We start from the raw sequence: 25,557 nt of genomic DNA, 5'->3' as shown, positions 1-25,557 counted from the left end.
AACAGATAGAGTACGTGGAACCTCAAACACCATTCACAAGCAGCATTACAAACGTGAATATTCATCCTACAGGAAACAGTGCCTCCTCGAAACGTGTTCTGTAAAACCTGTGTCACCACTGTGCAAGTCAACGCACCTGGGACAGTGAGAAGCGGCCTCCCCACCACCGCCCTACCTGCTCAAGCGCTGGGTGCTCCGGCCAATCCTGCAGCAGCCGGTGAACAGCCTCTGAGAAGCCTTGAAGCACGGGCTGGCAGTGCCGAGCTTCTGGAATGTTGGGGTGATGGTAGAAGTCATAGGGCCCGTCAGGCTTCACCATCAGGTCTGAGGTCACTTCCCCAAAGAGAGTGTTATGGGACAGGGTGCAGGCCAAAAGCTGGCTGCCCAAGAGCTGGTCATTCAGCTCAACTCCTGTGAAGTTATTAACAAGATCACAGTAAAGTTGGTGTCAAGTTACAAAGATGTTAGAAACATACTCAGAAACAAAGAATGACTGGGACTGAATGAAGCAGACATTGCAATGCCATTCACCCCCAAAGCAACACAAGCCCAGGAGACTGTGACTCTAATTATAAATGGTTGTCACCAAAACCTGCCAAGTTTCAGGATACACAGATACTGCCTCCACATAATCAAAGAGGGTGCAGTTTGGTTTGAAGGATTCAAATTCCCAGTTTTGGGGGCTCTTCGTGGCAGAAATGAAAGATTCCTTCCTACTTAAACCATGGTGTTTTGTTTTCATGAGATATAGAGGCAGAATGAAAGCTTCCTTCCTACTTGCATGGAGCAAATCATGAGGTTATGTAGGAAACTGCATCAAACCATACCCTGTGAAATTAATTTCTGAGTTCCCAGGCTACTCCCAGCAATACATGATTTCATTAGAAAAGCACCAAAGCTGTTAGAGGGAAATTAGAGATAACATGGAGAAACAAGACCATTAAAACTAATGGCATATCCTTACTTTCTTAATCCCTTTAACCAAAGTATTCAAAGGATGAGAAACCATGGTATGGCAGAATTTTACATTGATTTTGGAATTAGCTTTAAGTCCCTTAAGTTAAGGAAACGCCATCAATTCGAACTTAGCAAAAACAGGGACGTAGCAGTTTTAATTGTTCCAGAAGCAGCAATCACATCGACTCATTCTGATTTCCCAAGAGCTAAAGAGAAGTAAACCACCATACCCATCAGGGGGTAGAAGTGTGTCACGAGAGATGCCCCTGTCTGGTAGCAGGACAGAAACAGGCTGAGGTAGTGCTCTGTCCCGTGGGGTGGCGGACTCTGCTGGTACCAGAGGGACCGGGCGAAGCCGAGGCACAGCTGCTGGTGGATGCGCATCACAGCCTGCATGGAGCTCTGTGACAGGACGGCGGGGCCAGGGGTGGCCTCCTCCTCTTGCCCACCTGAAGGTCCCTTCTCCTCTAATGTGGGTTCTACAAAAATATCTGCAAAGTCCTGTAAATAACATTAGAGCAATTGAACTTGTGAAAATCAAAATCCAGTTCTGATCAGACTAAAAGCAATGGGGAGGAATGGAGTGTGAATGATCAAGAAGATGAAGTAGCAAATTATGTGCATTAAGAAGTTATTTTAAAAATTACAAAATCATTCAAAGGGAATGTAACAGCACCTAACAAAGTGTTGCAGTCAGTTATAGAGTAAATCCTAAGAGTTTTCATCATAAGGAAAAAAATTTTCTTTTATATCTATATGAGTGATGGGTATTCACTATACTTATTGTGGTAATCGTTGCATGGCAGATAGAAGTCAGATCCTTATGCTGAGCACCTTATAACTCAAACAGTGCTGTGTGTTAATTATATCTCAGTAAAACTGGAAGGGGGAAAAAAAAAACCCAGCCATTCACAGGTGAGGTGTGTGGCACCAGGGGAGCACACTGCCCACCTTCTCGTGCAGTGGGAACTGGCTCCTGAAGGCCCGCTCTTCCTCTTCCTCCTCGCTCAGGGCTGTCCTGGGGGTCCTGCCCCGGTACCTGTACAGGCTGCTTTCCTGCTCCGCCTTCTCCTGGGCTATACGTTCCTGCTCGTCCCACTCATTGATGATTTCCTGAAAAATCACACATTCCAGCAGAAGCTTATTTGCCTTTGCTCAGGCACTTATAGTGAACAAAGGCAGGATTTGTTATCTCTTTATTTCCCATGAAAACAAAACACCAGGGTTCAAAACCAGATAAATGACAACGTCCAAGAAACTAAATTCCATGTAGCAGAGAGTAAATGGGCTTTGTTTTCAAACCATGTATCTGTAGCAAAATGATTTTCCTAAATTCTCCCTTGCTGTATTGTTACAATTTTGCAGGTGTGAAAATCTGCAGGACTGGGGACCTGCTGTGAGGCGTGGGTGGTGCTCTGTATTAGGGGTCAGCAAAGTGGGCATGTGATGCAGACTGCACTTGGCCAGCACCTCAGGGAGATGGATGCCCCATGGGTTCGGAAAAGAGAAAATAAACTGGGGACTGGGTGTTCTTGGGGAACCAATCAGGCAAAATGGCCATACCTTACCAGACATTTCCTAAATCCCCTACCACCTCTAAAGCCCTTTAAGTATTGAGGAGGGCTGAGGACATGAGCATCCTCCGTTCAAGAAGACAGTTTGTATCAGAAGCCTAAGCAAGCAGTTAACCATTGTCTCAGTAATTCTGCTTTCTCGAAATTTTACCCAAAGATCTTGCTTTAAGACTTTTCTTAGAATGGCACTGGTTTGGGTTTTTTTTTCTCTTCTAAATTAGCAAAAAGACTTTACATACAAATGTAAATATTTAGTGATAGGAATAAACCAATGTGCTAATAGTTCATATGGTTCACATGGCTTTAAGTGGCAGAATCTAACACTTTAGCTTATACTTATTCTTTTAACTGTCTACAATGAGAACAAATTGCTTTTGTTGGTAAGGGAGAAAAGTAGAAGTTATTTTCTTAATGTTAATAAAAGTTGATATCATTACATGGCAAAACCCATTGTAAACAAAGTCAACATCAACAAACTAGGACAGACCATTTGCAATGTGCATCAGGCACAAAGGACTGACGTCACTAATAATTTTTTTTGATCTCTTAAAAACAAAAAAGGCCCCGAAACCTGACAATTAAATGTGAAAAAGCAAGAAACAGCTACTTGATCCCCACTCCCTAACCACACGATCTCATCTACGTTGGGCACGGCAAGTGTCCTCCAGGCACGCTGCTTGTGTCCCTGGCGCCCTGCTGGAGGTGGGCTCACCTGACATGCATGTCTGAAGAGCTGCAGGGTCCGCTGGTCCAGCTCTCCCTTGCACAGCACGTGGGAGCGCAGGTATAGGAGGGCGTTCAGCAGCAGCTGTTCTCGGCTTGTGCAGGGGCTTTGGCCCTTCTCTTCCAGCTCCCGTCCTCCCGAGCGCTTGAGTATCAGCTTGCTGAGGCCACGCAGCACCTCCTCCGACTTCACAGAGCACAGAGCGTCTGCGTGGGCATAGTAGGTAGGGAAGGCAGGGCCCACCGATGGGAAAGCCAGCAGGGATGTGGCCAGGGCCCCCAGCCTGTCTGCGCCAGCCAGGCCACCCTGGAGCGAGGCATGGACCTCGCCCGCCACCAGCCGCATGCCGTGCTGCAGCTGCAGTATGGAGGCCTGCAGCGGGGCCGTGGCGTCTGGGTACAGGGCAAACTCCTCGGCCAGCCGCCTCCGGAACTGATGGTGCGACTGCTGCCAGGAGGCCTCCTCCTTCAAAAGGTTCTGGGCCACCTGGGCGGCCCGAGGTCCATCCGAGCGCAGGGCCTGCAGGAGCCGCGTGAGCAGATCCTGAACGGTGGTGGCCTGGGCAATGCTACTGACGTAGTGGTGGATTTCCTGCACCAGGGCCTCATATGTAGGCAGCGGGGGCCGGCAGGCCTGCTTCTTGGACAGGCTGCAGATTAAGTTCTCCAGCTGATCAATTCTCTGGCGAAGCAACCTAAAGGCAAATCAACACCATATGCAAATTCCATTAAAAGCAAAATAACAAATCTAGACTGAGCTCTTGGGAAATAGAAGGAAGGCATTTCAGCTTCTGAGGCATACAATGATGAAATACTGACAATTACAATGAGAATGGATTATACATCTATAGCATTTACCGTGTGTAACCCATGTTGTCAAGCACTCTGGATGTGCATCTCATTGAAGCAGGCGCTATCATCCTGCTTTTACAGACAGGGCACTGCAGTGTAAGGCACTGAGTGGTCTACCCAAGGTCTAAAGCTGGTGGAACTCAGATCCCACTAAATAGTACTTCCTAAGGTAACAGATCCCCTGGTGCCCGTCATCGCACCCAACTCCTTCCACACTGAGAGCAAGTTCTGCTTTCAACCCTCCTGGCTCCAGATAAGTCCTCCCACTCCTTTCACAGAGTATATTTTTCCTGATTATAACTGGGGCTTTGGGATCTACTTGCTAATAGAGCTCACATATGTAGAGCATAGCCTCAGGTTAACACTGTAATGACACTGCAAAATGTCTTTTTAAAAGAAGATTCTAGCTGATAATCTCAAGTTCAAATAATCATCACTCTACAGTGTTACCTGATGTGAGGGTGAGAATGACTGAGGATGACTTCATCTTCCAGGTCTCTTCCAGTCTGCAGCTGGAATGAGAGGTTCCGGGTCTTCCACTCACACTGCAGCTGGTGTAACTAGCAGAAAAGGAGAGACTGGTCTGCTGCGCCCAGCTAGGACCAGGCCTGAGACACACAGCCCTGAGGGAGGGTCGCTCCCTGGATGGAAGGAACCTGGGTTCCTGAATGACACAACAGTTGTGGGGTGGGTTCTGCTCCACTAATCTGGACCACTCACCTCAGAGCTGTCAGGTGAAAAGAAACTATCTCACTGATGCCAATGAACTACTGAATCTCTGCTACTGCAGCCTGCCCTTCACCCCAACTAATTTAATTTTCCTTCCTCAAAATATAGGTCCACTATATCACCATTTAACATACTCAGTTCCTGAGCTTGGTTGGGAGTTCAAATAGCAAGAAGTACATCACCCTATCTGAATCTACCTAACTCTTGAGTTTTGGATAACAAACACCAACAGTTCAAAACCTAAGGTCTACTCATTGTTGTTTAGTCACCAAGTTGTGTCAGGTTTTTTGTGACCCCATGGACTGTAGGCCGCCAGGCTCCTCTGTCCATGAGGATCCTCCAGGCAAGAATACTGGAGTGGGTTGCCATGCCCTTCTCCGAGGGATCTTCTTAATTCAGGGATCGAACCCACGTTTCCTGTGTCTCCTGCACTGGTAGACAGATCCTTTACCAATGAGCCACCTGGGATGCCCTTAAGGAATACTATACCCTGTCTAAATAAGTTACTCAAATCCAAATATCCAAAACTTAATCTAGGTAGAGGCATCCAGATGGTGAGGGATACTATGAGTGTCTAGGAGAGCCTATCTATCAGTGGCATGTAACCAGCATGGTGGTTATATAACCCCTTGTGGTGCCTGATCCTACTCGGAGGAACCCACAGACAGGACAACACAGTCTTTAGAGCACACTCCTGGAATGTCGCAGGGTAGCTTATGCACATCACCCCCCTGTGCTCTGAGAATCCAGAAGGGAGTAAAAGGAGTAATACACTAAGCAAAGCCAGCCCGTCAGGATGCAGCCCACACTCCAACCCTCCTTCCATACCTCTTCCTTGGCGTACTTGAGCTTGTACTCCCTCTTCACAGCGGGGTCAAAGCGCGCCTGGGGAAGCCAGGTCTGGATCTGGAGCAGGCCCAGGCTCACCCACAGGCTCCCACGGCGGGCTGGCTCGGGCAGGTCACCCTTGCCTTCCACCTCCCCGAACAAGTGGCGCAGAGAGGTAAGCAGGAGACACAGCAGCTCCTTGGGCAGCGCCTCTTGCCTGGCCAGGTCCCCAAGAGTCTCGCCCACGTGCTGGAAGGCCTGGCTATCCCTGAGCAGCAGCTGCCTGCAGTTGTGCACATGCTCTTGCTGCCGGGGCTCGGGGAGCAACTCCGCCAGGCCGGCCAGATGCCGGCACAGCACCAGGCCCTGGAGCTGGGCATCAGTGCGTCTGCAGGGACAAGGGAGCACTTACTGGGGTCTGCACTGCAGTCACAGGCATTTCTTTCTTACACTAGCATTCGTCCTTCCAGAAAACAGCAAGGCAGACTACACTGCTCTCCAGACTACATCTGGAGATGAATTTCTATTCTCGATCTGATATGGTTTTCTAGGCACCACCCTCTTGGTGACAATACACTGAGAGCTGGCAGAGGGGCTGGCCAGCTCATAGCAGTCTCTGTCATGGACTGAAAACCTGCTCATTCAGCCAAAAAACACCTTTCCTCAACCCACCGGAAATAGCCACTACCCAAACAAGCTCTGACCGAGGTCCCCATGACACACCCTGGAGGAAAAATGGGAGCTGTACCGTCTACCCAGGGAGAGGGAATACCTGAACTCTGCCACCACCGGGACAGCCATGTTGGTCCAGAGCATCGAGCTGACATCCCGGAGCTGCTGGCACCTCTCGACCCACTCCCCCAGGGTGACGTGCGAGGACGACAGGATGGGGAGGCCGCTCACATCCCAGGGACTTGCTCTACAGCTGCTGGTCACGATCTCAATGCAGCATTTGGAGAACACGGCTCTACTGAGACTGCCAGGACCCTGAGGGAGGGAGAGGAGTCAAGTTAACTTTTAGAAATTAACTAACGGGGTTTCAACAAGCAGCACTGGGGCACCTCAGGTTGTCAGGAACAGGTAACCATCATCCTGAGACAGGACCAGACTGGCAGAGTGGGGTCGGGTGCAGTGGGCCCTTCAAGGACTCCATTCTCTATGAACGAAGAGCAGGGGTTGCTTTTGTCAAGCAGGAGAAAATCCCTCACACCTAGGCATCAGGAAGACCACTTGTGCGGCAGGACTGAGGGCACACTGCAGGAAGGTGAGACTTGGAGGCAGGGGAAAGTGTTGGAAGACAAACAGATGAGCCAGAGGGACAAGCCTCTGCTTCCTGGACTGTTAACCTGGGACACAGGAATAGTGTCCATGACAACAGGTTAGAGGTGAGATCCACAGGAAAGCAAACCTCGACTGCATGCAACTCTTGGTGATCCGTAAGGTTTAACACTAAAGGCTTTGATATATCTTATACTAAAGGAATCAATTTTGATATAGGAATGGAACAGAGCTGAGTCCTACACCCATGAAAACTTGTGAGAATAAACTGCTGTGTCAAAAGTGGTGAAACTAGTGTTGTTAATACTGCTTTTGGATATATTTGTTTGTAGAAGATAAAAAATGTACATCCCTACCTCACGAAAGAAGATATTCTGATGAGACTGACATACACATAAATATGAACAAATGTTTTTAACTCTGGGTAGTGAAGAAAGACTTATTTAAAAGCATATCAAAGCCAGAAAGTAGAAAGTGGCTGGTGTATTTGAAAACTATAAAACGTGTGTGATATAAGAAAACATCTTCAAACCTGCAAGACAATAGAACACTAGAAATACATTTCCAACCATGTTAGGTGAAGGTTTAATATGCATAATATATAATGAGATCTTCATTAATAAAATGACGTTTAATGATCCTTTTTAAAGAAAATGGGCAATAAACATGACTGGAAAATTCAGAGAAAGAAATAAAAACAAACAATATACATATGTAAAGATGCTCTATCTCGATAAAAATCAAAGGAATACAAATTAAAACAAGTTCTAAAGTGAACGACTGGTAATAATTCAAAGTATTAATGATACCAAGTGGAGCAAAGATATGGAAACACAGGATATGAGAAGTGATCCCTACTTCATGTCTTCCCTCTTCACCATCTCCTAGCAGGAAGAGTGAAAAACAAAACCTACTTCCCTAGATGTTCTGATAACATACATAAATCTCTTTAAATGTGCAGACACTGTGGCCAAGGGTTAAATCCCAAGCCTTATCACAATCCATGGAAATAGCAGATAAGTAGACAAAGGCTTATACAAGGGTAGCTGATGCAGGGGTGCTTGCTATAGGAAGCAAGAGGATAGGCAAGAAATCTCAATGCTTATCAATAAGAAAGTGATAAAATGCTTTGCAGCACAGCAGTACAGTGGAATATCTTAAAAAGAATAAGCTGGGTGACACGTGCAAATTTTCATGACATACTATGTGAACCAAGGAAGTAGCCTTGCTTTTGATTAGACATGAGAAATTTTTTCTACTGTCAAACATTTTTATAATTTTCTGCCAACAAACCTTTAATGTGGGGTCCAGAAGAGATCTGGGTGTCTCCCTCTGCTGTTCACCAGGCAGAGGGTTCCACGTCAGCCAGTACTCTGGATGTGTGGTCACGGTGCTGCTCCAGAAGGACGTAAATGTGGAATTAAATAACTCGGACCACAAAGAGATCCTTTCTTCAGCAGTCATCTAGAGATAAAGAATTAACCAGATAAGAGAGTATTCGAGAAAGATTCTATAAATCCAGTTATAAGGTCTCTGTCTTGTAACATCATCCAGAACATGGATTTAAAGATTATTAATCCTAGTGTTTCTGATTTTCTGCCACCGCAGTCATCATAGTCACATTATTTAACCTATTTATACTTGGATAAAACACGAGATCTGATTTTGTAAGAGTGCATGCTGCTGCTGCTAAGTCACTTCAGTTGTGTCCAACTCTGTGCGACCCAGAGACGGCCTCTTACCAGGATCCTCTGTCCCTGGGATTCTCCAGGCAAGAACACTGGAGTGGGTTGCCATTTCCTTCTCCAATGCATGAAAGTGAAAAGTGAAAGTGAAGTCGCTCAGTCATGTCCAACTCTTAGCGACCCCATGGACTGCAGCCTACCAGGCTCCTCCATCCATGAGATTTTCCAGGCAAGAGTACTGGAGTGGGGTGCCATTGCCTTCTCCAAAGAGTGCATGTGAAAATGTAATTAAAATAATCACATAATTATGTATCAAAATAAATAAAACATTATCCAGAAAAATTTAAGGTTGTACTAATGAAGTAATAGTAACTACAATTTACCACTATTCATATTCAACAAGTTACTCTCTATGGAAGAGTAAAAAACACTGATAATACATTTTTGAGCAAATAAAATAAAAATTAGCAAATATTTTAGCCTTATTTAACTGGAAACCAAATGGAATGAAACTGTGATAAGAGCAGGAAAATGTCTAGACTATCACTGCAAAAAACATTCAAAGTTCTCCCCTTTGAAACTTAATTCAGAAAAGATTAGTTTTACAACATGCAATTTTTAAGATTATTCTGCAATGTTCTGCAACCAGTGTGCCACAGAAAATCTAATCAGTTCACAGCGCAAAGGAGGCTTTTTGATTTTGACTTTGATTTTTACCTCTGGATGGTGCACTAAGGACCAAAAGTCTCGAAGCTCTTGAGGAGCAACTGGTGTGTGCTTAAGACAAAATGTGATGTGACGGCTTATCTCCTCATCTATCTGAGGCTGCTGGTGTTTGCTTGACCTGCTCAAGAAATAGAGATGGGGAGAGAGTGAGCTGTGGGCTTTCCATGCACTGTTAGAAAACTGCCATGCAAAGGGAGATGGAACACACACAAAATAGGCAAAGACTCAAGAATTTCTGGCTTTCCAAAGTGGCAAATGACCTCCCTCTGCTTCAGCAACTACTCCCCCTCAAGACATGGCTGTGCTTTGTTTTTAATGTAGGATACACAGAATAACCTTCCAAGAAAATAAGCTGCCCCAAAGGAAAAAAACCTGAAGGATGGCTCACCTTCTCAGACAAGCCTGTGTCATAAAATCAGCTGTGACTTTATACTGCCAAAGCACAGCCAGGTATTCCATCACAGGCCACAGCTGAACACTCCTGGTGAGCTGGATTAAGGTGCTAAAATCTGGCTGCAACAGGAAGGAAGCTTCACTGTGCTTCTTCTCCAGAAAACCAAGTGAAATTCCTCTGGCTTTTAGTTCTAAATGCTGAGCATTCACAAGATTCTTCAATGCATCTGGACAAAAAGATACACAGCAGTCAGTGGCCAGGCTCAGACTCCCAACAGCCAGTTATGTGACTATAAGCTTGAGTTCAACTTCACCTGAGCTTGAGTTTCTCATGTGTTAAATAATGCTATTAATACCTGCACAATTCCAATGACAGAATTAAATAATGTATGTAAAGTTTAACCTTATGCCTGACACTTATTTAGTGGTCACTACAGTATTCGGGGTTGGGTGGGTGGGGGGGAATAGAAGGAGAATATCTAAGGGAGAACTTTTTAAAACTTACAAAGAAAAAGAAAAAAACAACAACTTATTGGCTGCAGAGGACATGCTTAGAACCACTGTCAGCTAGCCACACACCTGAATCGACATCTTCCAGAACATTAGCTCGGAGGACCAACCCCCAGGCCTGGAGGAGACTTTTCTTTAATGTCCCTTCAGATGCAACCACTTGGAGCCGACTAATGTCTTCCTGCCATCCACTCTCCCCAAGAGCAGGCATCCACTCTCTGATGGTAAGAGCTTTGTTAAAGACCTTCAGTTGTGAAAAACACTCTACGACCAGCTCGTCCTGAAACAATAAAACCCAGGAGAGCCTATTACAGAGGAGAAAAGTGGTTTTCTTTAGAAGCCTATTCATGTCTGAAAAAGTTTTTATGTTTCCTCGATGCTTCTACAAACATAAAGTTGGTTTACTCCTATTGCTCTAAGGATATTTTACGGTAATAAACTTAGAAGTCTGCTCAACCTTAAAAGTCTCAAGACTAAGTAAAACAATAATACTTAACAAATCAGTAAATAGTGCTCATTGAACATTCAAAAATTTGCAGGCAGGGCTGAGTCTAGTTGAATGGCAGTGCCCACATTCCAAGAGAGCTTCAGAAGAGGTCAAACCTTTGTGTTTACTACATGGTTCCAGACTGTACCTTAAATGGGAAGGGTCGTCCCAGGAACTTCTGCAACTTCTTTACACCTGCAAATCCACCAGTTGGGCTCTCCAAGCAATTCTGAATATGTTCTGAAACGGTCTGAACCTCTCTGTAGTATCTTTAGCAGAGGAGATAAAGGGGCAGAAGGGAGGTGAGGAAAGGGGGAAGTGCTGGATATTAAGGGGCACTGTATATACTTTATACTAGATTTACATTCACTGACAAGTCAAGGAGGGAGCAAACCAAAGTAGAGTAAGAACAAACACATTTCCTTTCCAAACATCAATCCTGTAGATACTGACGCTGTTTTTCTAAATACGAGTCTTACTTGTCTTCATGGTTCATCAGGAGTTGGGGGATCCGACAGACCAAATGTTTTAAAACCCAGTGCCAGTGAAGGGCGAGCAAGGCCAGGCCCGAGGCATCTACTTTTACTGTGTCGGCCACAGTCCAAAACCGGTCACGCCACCGCACGGAACCCAAGATCTAAAAACAAAGCAAATCAAGACTGCTCACAAACATCTCACAGTAAAGGACACAAAACACAGACGCCAATCGTTCACCAATACACAACGTATACATGTTAAAGATCTAGCATTTGACTGGAATATTTTTAGGGATATTAAGGCAGTCAGGCACTGTGGTTTCAATTTACATCTCCTTGATAACTAATGATATAGAAAATTTTCCAAGTTCTCAGTGGGCATTTCATTATCTTCTGAGAAGCATCTATTCAAATTCTCTTGCTCCTTTTTAAAACTGGGCTATTACTTTGGTTTAAACAATTTATATACAAGTTATAAACAGTGTCTCCTAGTGTTTTCATTTTCTTAAAGCTGTCTATTAAGAAACAATTTTAATTTTGGCAAAATTGAATTCATCAATTTTTCTTTTATGAAGAATGCCCTGAAATCTTTGCCTCAAGCTGTGAATATTTTCTATGTTTTCTTTTAGAGGTTTATTAACTGTAGCTTTTAGACATAGCTCTATAATCCATTTTGATGTTAACTTTTCTGACATAAGGCAGGGGTAAAGGCTCATATTTATAATATCGATATCTAGTTTTTTCATCACCATTTGTTAAAGAGCAGTTTCCCTCATTAAATTAATTCACCATATATTAACATTTGAGGGTCTATTTCTGAATTCTCTTTTATTTCATTAGTCTATGTCTATCTTTATGACAATAACTACTGTTTTCATTAATGTACTGTTGTAATGCAAAAATCAGGTACTCTGAGTTTCCAACACTGCTGTTCTTCTAATTATGTATTTTTATGGCAAAGTAGCAATGGCACCCCACTCCAGTACTCTTGCCTGGAAAATCTCATGGACTGAGGGGCCTGGTAGGCTGCAGTCCATGGGGTCGCTAGGAGTCGGACACGACTGAGCGACTTCATTTTCACTTTTCACTTTCATGCATTGGAGAAGGAAATGGCAACCCACTCCAGTGTTCTTGCCTGGAGAATCCCAGGGACGGGGGAGCCTGGTGGGCTGCCATCTATGGGGTCGAATAGAGTCGGACACGACTGAAGCGACTTAGCAGCAGCAGCAGCCTCCAGATTAGTGATAATCTTTCAGGTTCTATGATGTCAAAGCTATTTTCATAATAATATCATATTATTTGTCCTCTTTACTATGGTGACATCTGCATTGATGGTACTAAAAAAAAGGGCAGGGGCTGGGGAGGCAGACAAACTGTGATTGGGTGTCTGGCAAACAGCATGTAGAAAATGAATGAAGTCAATCTATCAATTCAAGGAAAGCAAGATTGCCGAAAATAAAACTCAAAACTTTTAAGCAAAGCTCAGAACTCTGAAAAACCAAGAGCTTGACAAATTTCTAATACTCAAAGATTTTCTGATGAAGTCTGTGGTAATTTTTCAAGAGTACGACTTAATTTATATTGGAAAATGAAATGTGTCAACATTTGGAACATCTGATAACTCACTTAAGAATACTTTCCAAATTACCAATGCACAAGCTGCAAATATACAAGGGCAACATGCAAGGATAAAGTCCATCCAAAGTGTATGCCAGGCCGTGAATTTTAACACATGACAAGATCACTATATTTTTTCAAATTCCACATAATAAGTAACCTTTACAAAACTATCGCTTGTCAAGCTGTGGTATAGGATCAAAGGACATTCACAATTACATGGGAATGTTTATTAAACTAGCCTTCACTTTCTAAGCTCTTAACAACATGAAATAGAGGTCAGCTTCTCTTCACGAACTTCAACCCATACAACATAGAGAGCAAATCAGGGACAGGTGTTGAGAAACTGGCTTTCATTCTGTTAAGCCAGACATGAAGAGAGTTGCAGAAATGTAACACAGTTTTGTTTTGGAAAATGGTTGGTTTTTTCATTAAAAATGTTTTTCATGTTAACATGAATTTGTTACTGGGTTTTTAAACAGACTAACACATAATTTTTTACATTTCTCAGATTTATTTCCTAATACAGTAAATATACATGTAACCACATAAGCAAAAGTTCTTTGAGATTTGGGGATGGGGGGGCGGGTCTTGAGACTAAAAAGTTTAAGACCTACAATTCTAATTTATCACAATTACTGGAATAATCTGCATTCAATCCCAGTTTAGTCCACATGTGACAATCATGTCTAAGAAGGTTTAAGTGAACTAAAATATAACTGTTAAAATTATGATTTTTAGCAACAAGTGGATGGACAAACAAGTTATAGTATGTATACATTCAATGGACTATTGGCAATAAAAGGAAAGAACTGAGACACAAAACAATATGGATGTGTTGCAAGATGATTTTAAATGAAAGTGGACAGATAAAAACAATATAAAATGCCAGATGTAGAAATATAAAAGCTATAGAAAATGCTGCAATAACAGAAAGCAGATCAATGGGTACCTGCTAGAGGTGGAGGGCAGAAAAAAAGGAAAACAGAAGACGAAAGGTTTGAGGGTGATGGATGGGTTCACTGTCATGATTGTAGTAATGGCGTCACATGTATACACAGGTCAAAACATAAATTTGTACACTTTAAACATGTGCGATTTATTATCTCAATCACACCCTTATATAGCTTTAAAATATGTGTATCTATTTAAAATTCACAAGAACAATTTCTCAAATAATATTGGACATATGACTATACTGTAGTTGTTCCCCTCAAAATCTTTATGCCAAGAAATATGTCGCTTAAAAGAAAAACAGGTATATCTCTCACCTCGTTAACACCGGCATCAGACACCATGCCCTGAGAGGACTGGACCCAGAGCCCGATTAACGCATCACAAAGTTCAAAGAAAGCAGCAAGGTTGACCACGATTTCATGGGGCAGGCTATGATAGCTCTCTGGATCTTAGAGTTGGCATAAATAAGAACATTCGATCAGTTTTAATTCTGTGGACATTTTCAAAATTAATAGCACTCTAGAACTTAACATTATCCTCAGTCAAGGTCAAAGTTGAAAGCAAATCTTTGCCTATTAAGTTAGCAAGTTAGGCATGTATACGTAGAGATGTTCATGTCTCAATTTTTTTAAAAAAAGGATTTGTTTAAATACAAAACAAATTCTAAGATATTACATATATGACCAGATGGATAGATAACAGGAAGATATGAGAAGATATAAACGAATCTCTTCTATTAACAGTGGCTACTGCAAGAGTAAATTTTTTCCATTTTTATGCTTCTACAGTTTGAATATTTTCCAAGAAATACCATTATCTTTTCAATTGGAAAAAAAAAAAAAGGAAGGCGGAAGAAAAGAACCCATAACCAAATGCTTATGAGCTCTTACTTTTGAGCCAAGAGACCAGGTCTCAAGCTCGGGCTCTGCTACTTGCTAGAGATGTGACCCAGAGCATCTCTGTGCTTCCCCTTCCTCACTCAAGAGACTCACCTCATGGTGGCCAAAAAAATAAATAAATAAATGAGATCAAGGACATGAAAAAAGCACTTAGTCAAAAATACCGAGTAAAGGAAGATGTCAAAATCAGGCCACCAAATCAAAAGGAGTCAGTAGCATGGCAGCACCTGAGGAACCCCTCACCATCAGGAGCATCATGCAGCCCAATGTGTAACTGAAGAAGGTAAAGGCAACATCCTTACCTTTATGGAATTCAAAGGACAATCTCAAAACACTGTTTCTTAACTTTTTGCCACCAATAGAAACCAAATTTGCTTCAGTAAAAATCCGCTTTTCCCGGTCGAAATATATGATGGTCCTGAAATGAGATTCCACAATTAACACACAGTGATCAGTTCATAATACTTACCATAGCCTCTACCTGCTGAATCCTAAGAACCCTTGGAACATCAATTTCCCTCAGTGTGTCACTCCCCTCAGGCCTCTGCAAATTCTGGATTAGAGATGGGCAGTGACAAAGATGACTAAGCTGGCGGGCCCACTGTGTTGCTCTGCCATGATCTGACAAACTGCACTGTGGACTCCTGACACTGGCCATCATAGGGAATTCCCTGGCAGTTCAGTGGCTGGGACTCGGTGCTTTCACTGCTACGACCCACGTTCAATCCCTGGTCAGCGAACTAAGATTTCAAAAGCCTCTCAGTGCAGCAACCCCCCACCCAAAAAAACCCCAAACCAGCCATCATACAATTAATCTGCAATGTTAGAAGTTACCCGGGGAGGAGGATGAGGGAGTTGCTGGGGGGAAGGGACAAGGGGTCCTCTGAGGTGTTACTACATATCACATGAGTGAGTTCACTTTGTGAAAATTCACCAAAACAATATATAGTCATCATTAGTGGCACTTTTCTGTAAAGCATGATATACCTCAGTTACAAAATTATTTCTCTAAATCTCTTACACTGATGGACAATTAAAAAGCATTACTGGTCATTACATTAAACAGTGAGGAATGACTTATGAAACAATTATGTAAATTTATACTATATGTGACTATGTACGTAGACCTTCACCATTTGATGGGACAGACGGTTGAGGAAAGAACTTGTGAAAATGCAGGAAGCTATTGGAAATCACACAGAAAAGAGTGGAAACACAGCTATCCTGTGATAAAAGATTAACCATAAAACAAATCCCACTACTGATACTTCCCAGTGTATCTATTAATAAGCACCCTGTAGAACCTGCCGATTCAAAGGCACTAGGACATCACGGTCAGAATGACTTTTCGCTGTGCGTAGAGCTTGAAGGAGAGGTGGTAACAAAGGCAACCACGTCAGATGCTCAGCACTCCTCAGATTCAGAAAAGTAAATACACATAAACTGTATTCCTAGGCGATGTGGGTTCGATCCCTGAGTTGGGAATATCCCCTGGAAAAAGAAATTGCAACCCACTCCAGTATTCCTGCCTGGGAAAATTACATGGACAGAGGAGCCTGGTGGCCTACAGTCCATGGGGTCACAAGAGAGTCAAGCATGACTTAGCCATTAAACAACAATTTGTGAAGTCACAAGGTACAGTGAGGCAAACAGTGCCCACAATAGTAGCTTCACCTACTTGTTTGCAACAGACTCTAAAAGGGCAAAGAGCTGCTCAGGCTGGTCTGTCTGTGGGTCAAAGTCCATCGCATTTCTGATGATGTCCATGGCCTGCATGTTCCATCGGGGATCCAGAGGGATCACGGATTCATCTGGTTTAAGGAACAAAAGAAAAGGTAGGATTCTGGAGTTAAACTCCCTGTCTGGCAAATTTCACTATTTTACTTTGATCACACAGAGTCTTGCTGGGGAGGAGAAACGGAAATGGTTCAATCCATGACAGTTCCAAAACCAATGCATTCACTTGCTCAGGTCCCATTACTGGTTGGAAAAGAATTCATGGACTCAGTTACCCAATCTTTTGCCATTAACCATAAGAAAACTAACTTCCATGGCAGAAAATGAATGAACACACCTCAGTAATTTGCCTTTAATAAGAAAAACAACTCAAGATTATTTTGCTTAAAACCCATTTCTTTATAATCACAGGATATGCTGCTGCCACCTCTGCTCCTTTGGCTCAAACTTGGTATCAAAATCTCTCTGTACAGCAGCAGCCATCAGACTCTGACCTGTTCCAGAGGTGGAGATTCTAGTGGAAGGAGGCATGACAAAACGATGGGAATGTTAATTTGAGGGTGGCTGGGTGGCTCAATGGAGTATTTCAAGCTCCAAAGGCGTCCACAATACAGCAGACTAACAAATGCCTACTGTGAATAGCAAGGTACAGTGGGGGACCTATATCCCCAAATCTAGCAAGGCTACATGATCCAGAGCTACTCAGCTGAAAAGGAAAAGGAAGATGAGCCAATCAGTGGGCAAGCCAAGGCTGCTGCGAAGGGAATCGACCACTCTATTCTAGAACTACGTTCCCAGACCAAAGTTCCTTCATGAATGGAAAGCCATAATTCAGTTCAGCCACAATCTGACTCTGACGTTATTTTTCTCTATCATTTGATTTCTGCCCAACCATCTACCCCACTACCTTCAGTGTACACAAGGTAGTCATATGTATATGTAAGATTATAATTATATAAACATAAGGCTTAGCACAAAAGCATCATGCACACTTTTTTTCTAAACCAAATGGGTAATAGCATGTTTTAATAAATGTCAGATGAAAACTGAGAAATTCTGAATACCTCATTTGATTAGTTTGGATGACTATTCCTTTTATCATTGTGTTTTGTTTTGTAACTTTGAATTTAAGACTTTATAACTTCATCATTAAGGTTTTCTGAAGAAACTGAATGTGTACTATTTTACCTTCATCTCAAAAGAGATCACAGTTTAAAACCCTTTCTGTTAACAGTACTTACTAATGTATCACAGACTATTGTAAGTTGAAGGGGCCCCAGAAGAATGAATTTGATTCCCTTATTTCTTCAAACAAAGGCAGCTGAGTATGAATGATGGACCCAGAATCAAGAAGCCTGTTTGTGGCCAAGTTGGGACTGGAGCCTAGACTTCCAACTCCTGTGTTCTTCCCACTACACTGTGTCATCATCCTTTATCAGAAACTGGAGAATCAAGACACAGTTTTGAAAAAAGCAGCAGAATATGCATCTGGATACTCTGAGTCTTCTTTTAAAAACTGTTACAAGTGGGAGCTCTGACAGATCTTTTTCCCAAGAACTCAATGGACAAGATTGCTGAGAGCTAGAAATCAAGGCAGGTGCAGTACCTGTTACATTTGGTTGTAATATTTTGATGACATTACTGACCCCAGATGAGAGAGAATTTGAGTAAAAATTCCTAAGAGCTGCAGCACTGGCTTCCAAATGAATCTTTATCGACTCTGTGGAGGAAGGAGAAGCAGATGTTAGTTATCCTCTAGAGTAGTGCCGTCCATTCGAGCTTTCTGTTCTACAGCTGCTGTCACAGTGGCCACGTCACAGGTTATCTTTTAGTAGCTACCCGTGTCTAGCAGCTATCACACAGGAGAAAGCAGATGAGAATATGTATCCAATTTCCCTCTACACATATTTAGACATCACATGTACCACCCAATAATACACACATACACTGGCTTATCTATAAATTCTCCTAGAGTAGAAAAACTCATATAAACTCAATTACTTTAGTCAACAAGTTCTACCCACAAATTCTTGTACTTTAAAACCTTTAAAGCTACTTAGAATGAAAAACGTACAAAGAAATTAAGAATGATCATTTAGACCACTTTCCCGAACGAAATAAGATTAGAATCTCATGTACTTTTATGGGAAGTAAATTTACCAAAAGCAACCCTTTTCCAGAAAGAATGCATGTGCAACAGAGTAAGTACAGGAAAAAAAAAAAAAAAAGCAGGCTGTTCAAAAACTTAAAAGTAACATAATACAGTATATTTTCCTTCTGGATTTGATAGAAGGCTGGACAGATCCTGAAATGCTGAGGTTTACATGGGGAAAAGTTTCTCTTAGGGAAAACCCAGGGTAGATGTGTACCTTAATGTTTTAACAATTAAATAAACAATAATGCTAAGTCATAAACATCCTGCTAGGAGCTTCCCCAGATGTAATTTTAACTGTGTAGTTGAAGAGAAAAACAACTGCTGAGTTATGAAAGCAGGGTATGCGTACATAAATTCCCTCATCACACAAATTAAGTTTCTTTACTCACCAAGCCCCTGTGGCATATTCTTGGCTAAATGATAAAGCCATTTAACTCTGAGCATCCAGTCTTGATTGGTTGCTCTTTCTATGAGCAATTTAACAGCCACAGCTAGAGCATCTGGTTCATCAAGCCAATAAGTATCCACTTCAACTGAAGTGAACTTTAAGTTCTCCGGGTGGGAGGACTGCATAATTTTCTCTAAGTCTGCCAAAGTAAGAGGCTGAATCCTGAAATTCATTACAATAGACAAAGTTAGTATTAGGGTTAAATCTTCATTTCATATTTCAAAGAACCAAGACAAGTAACTTTATAATTAATCTATCAAAGAGTTAACAAGGAATATATAAGTTCCCTCCAAAGAGGGAAAATCAAAACATGTACTTATAATAAATAATAAATAGGGAGCAATATCACAACAAACAATGAAACTAGGTGGAAAATGATGATGTAACATTATGGTCAAATATACTGGGTCGTGACCATGACCATCTAAAAAAAGAGAGAGGCAGAAAGAGAGGGAAGGAGGAAAGCAGGAAGGAAGGGAGGGAGGGAGGGAGGGAGGAAAAGTCAAGAGAGACACACACAAGCTTAAGGCTCCGCTAACCTTGCCCAGTTGCTTGTTTTCATGCTCAGCCTGTTGAGACAATACGCTAAGATCTGCCCGTCGCCTCGGACTTTAGAGAGGTGAGAATCTTCTGTAGTGAAGACAGCCGAGGGCAGAGAATCTGGCCACAGCCCCAAGGCAAGAAGGGAGCTGCCCCAGGTTTCGTGTGCTTGCAGCGAAGAAACATGTTTCTCTAGGAGAGCCTGCACGAGCTGGTGGGAGACAGAAACACATGGTGTACGGTCCCCAGGATACAGTGCTCTTATCGAAAACTAGTGGAGTAATTAATGGCAGTCTTCTAGGCTCCCTGTGAGCCTCTCAACAGTCAAGACACATTTCTCAATACACAACATGACAAAATTTCACTTTTTCTGCTGAGAGGCAAGTTTCAAGGCATATTTAATCACATTTACGCTATTTTCCAGAAAAGTGCCTGGATACCCGATCTGTTACAGTATAACTGCAGGTGAGCTCTCTAAGGCCATTAAAGTTGCTGCCAGCAGAGCATCCTCCTACCTCCTATAGTGTTGTACTGCAGAAAACTGTCAGACACCTCACATACCTGCTGGTTTGCTGGGGAAGCCTGGGAGCGGACATATGCTTCCCAGCACGCTTTAGAAAATGCGCTGTCTAAGCTCAGGCCTCGCTGCAGATACTGCACGATGAGTGAGGCTGTCTGAATGAGGTTTGACACCGAGGACGCTGGAGAAGCTGTAAAGAAGAAACGGTGCCATCCGTAAGCAACAGATTCTGCAAAGTCTCCAGAGAAAATGGACAAATTTCATCTTTACATCAAACTTCCACCCGGGCACTTATCTCAGAAAGCCTTCCAAGTGGACTCCAGGGGGCTCACTAGTGAACTCAGTGAACCTGCGAGAACATTCATTCACGTTCGTTCCCTGCTAGCCTGCCTCCCCCACTCCCTCTCAGGGAGCAGCACGTTGTGAGGAAGTGACCGATGACTTAAACATGATAAAGCCTGGCCATATACACCCTCGACCTAAAGCTGATGAACATGGCACCAAAAAGCACCAGGGGCTTTGAAATCCAACTCAGTTGTCATTATTAACTGTGTGGCTTTCCCAAATTACTCAACCTCTCAGTCTCATCTGTAAAATGGAAACATAGCTTGCAGAACTAATATGAGGCTTAAATAAGCAGCCAACATTGTACCTAACACAGAGTAGTTTACTTAATAAATAACATTTCATTGTTATTATTACTGCCCTTTCTTGTATCTTTGGACATTTAGAAGAAGTAATATCTGTTTTAAACAATTCCAAGTTCCCTCTTTATTCAGCCTTCAAGAGATTCAATGATGACCGTGAAAGATTTTCAGGACAACCTTCACCAATCTCAGTGTCACAAGTAATATTCTTCCAAGTGTGGGCCTCTGACTGCATGCCTCAGAATTCCCTGAGAAGCTTCTTGATATGGTGATTCCTGGGGCTCACCCAGACCAGCGGAACCCAATCTCTTGGCGGGCAGGGGCAGAAGAAGAGTAGCCAGTACATCTGTATTATTAATAGGCTTTCTAGGTCATTTCCATCTCTATGTACACTATATGCAAGAACTCCTAGACTAGCAGTCAAGTGGAACGACATGAACTTCCAGAGGAATAAACCCTGCAGAGGACTGGAAGTCAAGCACCTTACCTACAACAGCACTTCGGGTCTCTGAATGCAAAGCCAAAAGGGTGTCACACACGCTGTCCCCCACCAACCCAAGGCTGTGCAGTAGCACTTTCAGATCTAGGTCATCTGGGATGCTCCCGTCCCCGTCTCCTGAAATGTAGATTTCAAGTCCACGATTCCTCATAGCTCGGGATATTTCTCCATGAAGAGGATCCATTGAGAGAAAAAGTCTAGTAGTACAAGCAATTCAAAGGGGGAAAAAGATGTCAAAATCTCAGTGCAACCAACAGTGTAGCTCTGCACACCTGGCAAGGGCAAAGCATATGTGGCTCATCATCAGGAGCTGGACACTGCTGGCTCAACTCACAGATGCTGTCTTCATCTGCATTCTATCCTCTAGTTCCAAGTGCATCAATACAGCAAGTCAGTTTCTCTAAGGAACTAAGGGTTGTGTATCCACCTTGAGTGCTGAGGGCTGTAAAATTCTTACTCTCAGATATTTCCCAAATAAGCCAGTGCTAATTCATCATTCTAACTCATGTACAGAGAGAACAAAAAAGAGGAGTGTGTTCTCCAGAAACACTTAGCTTCATAATAGTCGGTATCCATCAACTTCTGCATCTAGCCATCTGATAGCTCACCCTTACCCCCAGAACTCAACAGCTGATTCCTGCTGTTCCCTCCTTGTACCAAACCTGCTTCTTTGCCAGTTTTCCCCTTTTTCAATGAATAGCACCCCATTTACCTCATTACTCAAGCCAGAACCTTAGGTGCTATCATTGCTTCCTCCTCTTCTTAACCCACAAGCCCATCAGCAAGTCCCACTGATCTGACTGCCCTAGTGTAAGCCATCATTTTTTGCATGAACTACTGCAAAATGCTTTTAATGGGTCTCCCTGCTTCCACCCTTCACCACCAACCCTAGGCAGGGACCTCATCTTTCTGCTGACTGAGTGTATAAATATAATATGTAAGGAGGCCCTAATGCATGGCCACCTCTGATATCCAGGTTGAGACTTTGAGGCAGGAATACCTGAAATTGGGATGTGGTGTTACGGTGGGAGTGGATCCATCGATCATTCCTCTCTCACTAACAGTGAGGACACCTCCAGGTTCCAACAAAGCATTCAAACGATCCAGCACCGATGGGCTGCACAGAGAGAACCCGAATGGTGGACAGGCCTGAGTGCCACACTGACCACTGCCCTGGCTCAGGCCTCTCACTCCTCCTGACCCACCCCCCACCCCCAGACAGAATTAAGATCTCTTAGCTGATTAATACCCTTTTCCACTCCCTGAAGGCACACAGCCTAGAGTCATAAACGTAACTGGATTTTAATTGAGGACATTCTGAAAGTGTTCAGAATGTAGAGAAGCCCGTCATCTGCCCTGCACTGCATTCACTGTGTAGGCACAGCAGCTTCACGCTTGTCCTTTTCCTTACTTTAGAATCAAGTGGTACAATTAGAATGCACATTTACTAAACGTCTGCTCTGTTATCAGAGCCTCCATTATAAAAATCTGTACTTCAGAATGACCCTAACAAAAGGAAGTTTTCTAAGGTTAAATGAAAACGTGTAACTCAAAGGAAGTTTTCGAAAAAATAATCCAACTTCAGTTCAGCTCAAAACTATCTGCTAGAACGAAAATCTTGCAGCTAATGACCAACTACCATTGTTCACCACAAGGGGAAGTCTACAGAATATAGCAGAGGATGTGCTTATAGTTAAGAAAACAGTGGATTAAAAACAGTAAAGCTTCCACCTGGGTTTCTACTTTGACAAGCATATCCCAAACTTTAGTCAGACCCACTCATGATTGAACAGAAGGTCCTTACTTGCAGAAGTTAACATTGTCCATCAAAAGCCAATCTCCAGACTTCAGGGCCTGAACCAACATGCTGTCAACCCATTCGAACGTGCCACGGCTGTGGCCACTGGCTGACTGCATAAGCTTCACCCCAAAGCTTCGGAACTCCTCCACGAGTTTGGCAAACTCTGAAATGTCACAGTCATAGCACTTAATTTCAAACCAGGGCAATCAAAAGCAAACAAAATAAAAAACGAAGAGCTTATTAAAAGAAGGCTGGAAATGTATGGCTCAGTTCTTAAAAGTTTCATAATAAGGTAAACGTTTGAAGAAGAAAATTAGGTTTGGGGATAGAAAATACTTCTTAAGGGCTTTCTGAAAGAATGGCTAGGAAAGAGTTGACTAAAGGGTGATGGAGAAGGTAAATAATCTTTACCTGTTTTAATTTCTCAAATGGCAGAAGGATAAAGCCTCCTACTTATTAATGCATTTATACCATATAAAAGTGCTATAAGTTTGCACAATGTAATAAATGTCATCAAACCAGGCTTCCTTTATAATTACCATGTCATATATAGTAACAACTGGTATTTATTTACTCTACAGTTTATATAGCCCTTTCCTGGAAATTTTTCAATTGGTCTTCCTTATTAGAAATTGATTCCAACCCTTTTTCGTATCACAAGGTAATATATTTCTGCTTCTAGCCATGAAGGATTAACAAGATTTAGACTTAACCTCACAGTGTCAACAACTAGAAACCTGGTAAACTATATGAATCACAACTACTTTCAGACACTGGAAAACAGACAGCCCAGAACTGTGACACCTAAGGGAAGGAGGCCCTATAATAGACTGGCTTTCGGCCTGAACGTAATTTCTAGATTGCAAAGCAGGGAGAGGAAACTCAAAGAGGTACTGAGATCTCACTGACTTGAGGACACAAACTGAAACTCAGGGAGATGGAGGCAACCTGAATGAGAGGCAGGATACTCAAAAGGAAAAAGTTATTCAAAGGGCTTCAGAAATCCAGAAAGAGGTCCCTGGGCCTTTGGCTCAATAATAATCTCCACGTGCAAGGGAAGGCTTAAATTCCATGTGTAAAAAATTCCAAGGAAAGAACTATTACTGGGGAGCTGTGAACTGAACAACTCCCAGAGTTCACACAGGGCTGAATAACACTCCAGTTCCCACCAATCAAAGCGAAGAGACCCCATGGAACAACTGGACCTTCAGAAGAGGTTACACAGGGCCATGCCTCAAAAGAGGGGTTAATTTGACTTGGCATGCATACACAGGTTAAGAGTTTAGGGACTCTTAACTTCTAGGTGGGACTTCTAGGTGGCACTAGCGAAAAAGAACATGTCTGCATATAAGAGGTGCAGGTTTGATCCCTGGGTCAGGAAGATACCCTGAAGAAGGAAATGGCAACCCACTCCAGTATTCTTGCCTGGAAAATCCCAAGGACAGAGGAGCCTGCTGGGCTACAGTCCAAGGGGTTTCAGAGTCAGACACGACTTAGCTAAGTTGACTCTTCTTAGCACAAAGAGTCAACGGTGATTTAGCACATAAAGGAGACTCTGGCCCTGACCTTAAACAGCTTAATAGCAAGCTTGAAAAGATAAAAATGATCCAAAATCAACTCAACAGCCTTACCTGCAACTCAAAGAAACCCTCAGAACACCAAAACACAGCACTCAGCAACTTGAATAAAAATGTCTAGAATCTAATAAATATGACTAGACATATCTTCTGGCTTTTTAAAGTTACTAAGTGCTGCATTCTGATGTTAATAAAGCTATTATAAAATATTCAATATATATAAAGATTTTAAGGTAAAATATGAAACACCTAGAATATATTTTAAAAGTCATACGTGTTTATCACAGAAACATTAAAATATAAATAGTTTAAAAAAGAAGCTATTTTCAATCAAAAATAAAATAGTAGTAGACAAGTTTTACAGCCAGCCTTTTAGACTCTATTGATATCCCTAGGAAATTACTCATTATGAAAATAAATCCTAAATAAAAAGCAGTATTGAGAATGGGCTGTGAGAACTTACCCTAGATATTTAAATTTTAACTGACTTACAGAAGAAATATATACACACCAGATTTCAGGTTTTGAAGTCAGAGAGGCTTGAAACCAAAACCGAGTCTAAACACATCATAAGACGACGACATTGGGCAGGTTACCTCTATGAGCATTTATTTCCCCATGTATAAAATGGAGTTATCTTTCCTTGTAATGTGGTGTTGTGAGGGTTAAAAGTAAATATATTTTATACAGTGTCCAATTCTCGATACGAATTCAATGGTGAGTTTACAATCTCTAACAGTTAAAAAATATAAAGTGATATGGGGGTGGGTCTAGTCACTAAGTCGTATCCGACCCTTGCGACCTTGTAGACTGTATCCTGTCAGGCTCCTCTGTCCATGAGATTTTGCAGGCAAGAATACTGGAGGGGGTTGCCATTTCCTTCTCCAGGGGTATCTTCCCAATCTAGAGACTGAACCCTGGTCTCCTGCACTGCAGGCAGAT

General features: G+C 42.6%; 1 protein-coding gene across 1 annotated transcript in view; it reads right to left on the bottom strand.

The window, feature by feature from the left end:
* The window catches only part of MDN1 (midasin AAA ATPase 1), a 139,902-nt gene that overhangs the window by 39,958 nt on the left and 74,387 nt on the right, over positions 1–25,557 (bottom strand). Inside the window, exons 44-66 of the mRNA XM_070376595.1 lie at positions 23,042–23,201; positions 22,238–22,354; positions 21,226–21,434; positions 20,133–20,281; positions 19,571–19,782; positions 18,973–19,193; positions 18,035–18,148; positions 16,370–16,502; positions 14,994–15,109; positions 14,107–14,240; positions 11,222–11,379; positions 10,891–11,011; positions 10,325–10,535; positions 9,741–9,972; positions 9,344–9,470; positions 8,235–8,405; positions 6,436–6,650; positions 5,664–6,051; positions 4,557–4,666; positions 3,244–3,949; positions 1,909–2,070; positions 1,188–1,458; positions 176–411 (exon numbers count right to left, since the gene is read on the bottom strand). Of these exons, the coding sequence (XP_070232696.1) occupies positions 176–411; positions 1,188–1,458; positions 1,909–2,070; positions 3,244–3,949; positions 4,557–4,666; positions 5,664–6,051; positions 6,436–6,650; positions 8,235–8,405; positions 9,344–9,470; positions 9,741–9,972; positions 10,325–10,535; positions 10,891–11,011; positions 11,222–11,379; positions 14,107–14,240; positions 14,994–15,109; positions 16,370–16,502; positions 18,035–18,148; positions 18,973–19,193; positions 19,571–19,782; positions 20,133–20,281; positions 21,226–21,434; positions 22,238–22,354; positions 23,042–23,201 (4,673 nt within the window). The remainder of the gene's footprint in view (positions 1–175; positions 412–1,187; positions 1,459–1,908; positions 2,071–3,243; positions 3,950–4,556; positions 4,667–5,663; positions 6,052–6,435; positions 6,651–8,234; positions 8,406–9,343; positions 9,471–9,740; positions 9,973–10,324; positions 10,536–10,890; positions 11,012–11,221; positions 11,380–14,106; positions 14,241–14,993; positions 15,110–16,369; positions 16,503–18,034; positions 18,149–18,972; positions 19,194–19,570; positions 19,783–20,132; positions 20,282–21,225; positions 21,435–22,237; positions 22,355–23,041; positions 23,202–25,557) is intronic.

The sequence above is a fragment of the Bos mutus genome, chromosome 9 (assembly GCF_027580195.1).
Source record: "Bos mutus isolate GX-2022 chromosome 9, NWIPB_WYAK_1.1, whole genome shotgun sequence".
Lineage (NCBI taxonomy): Eukaryota > Metazoa > Chordata > Mammalia > Artiodactyla > Bovidae > Bos > Bos mutus.
This window is presented reverse-complemented; position numbering and strand designations above follow the sequence as displayed.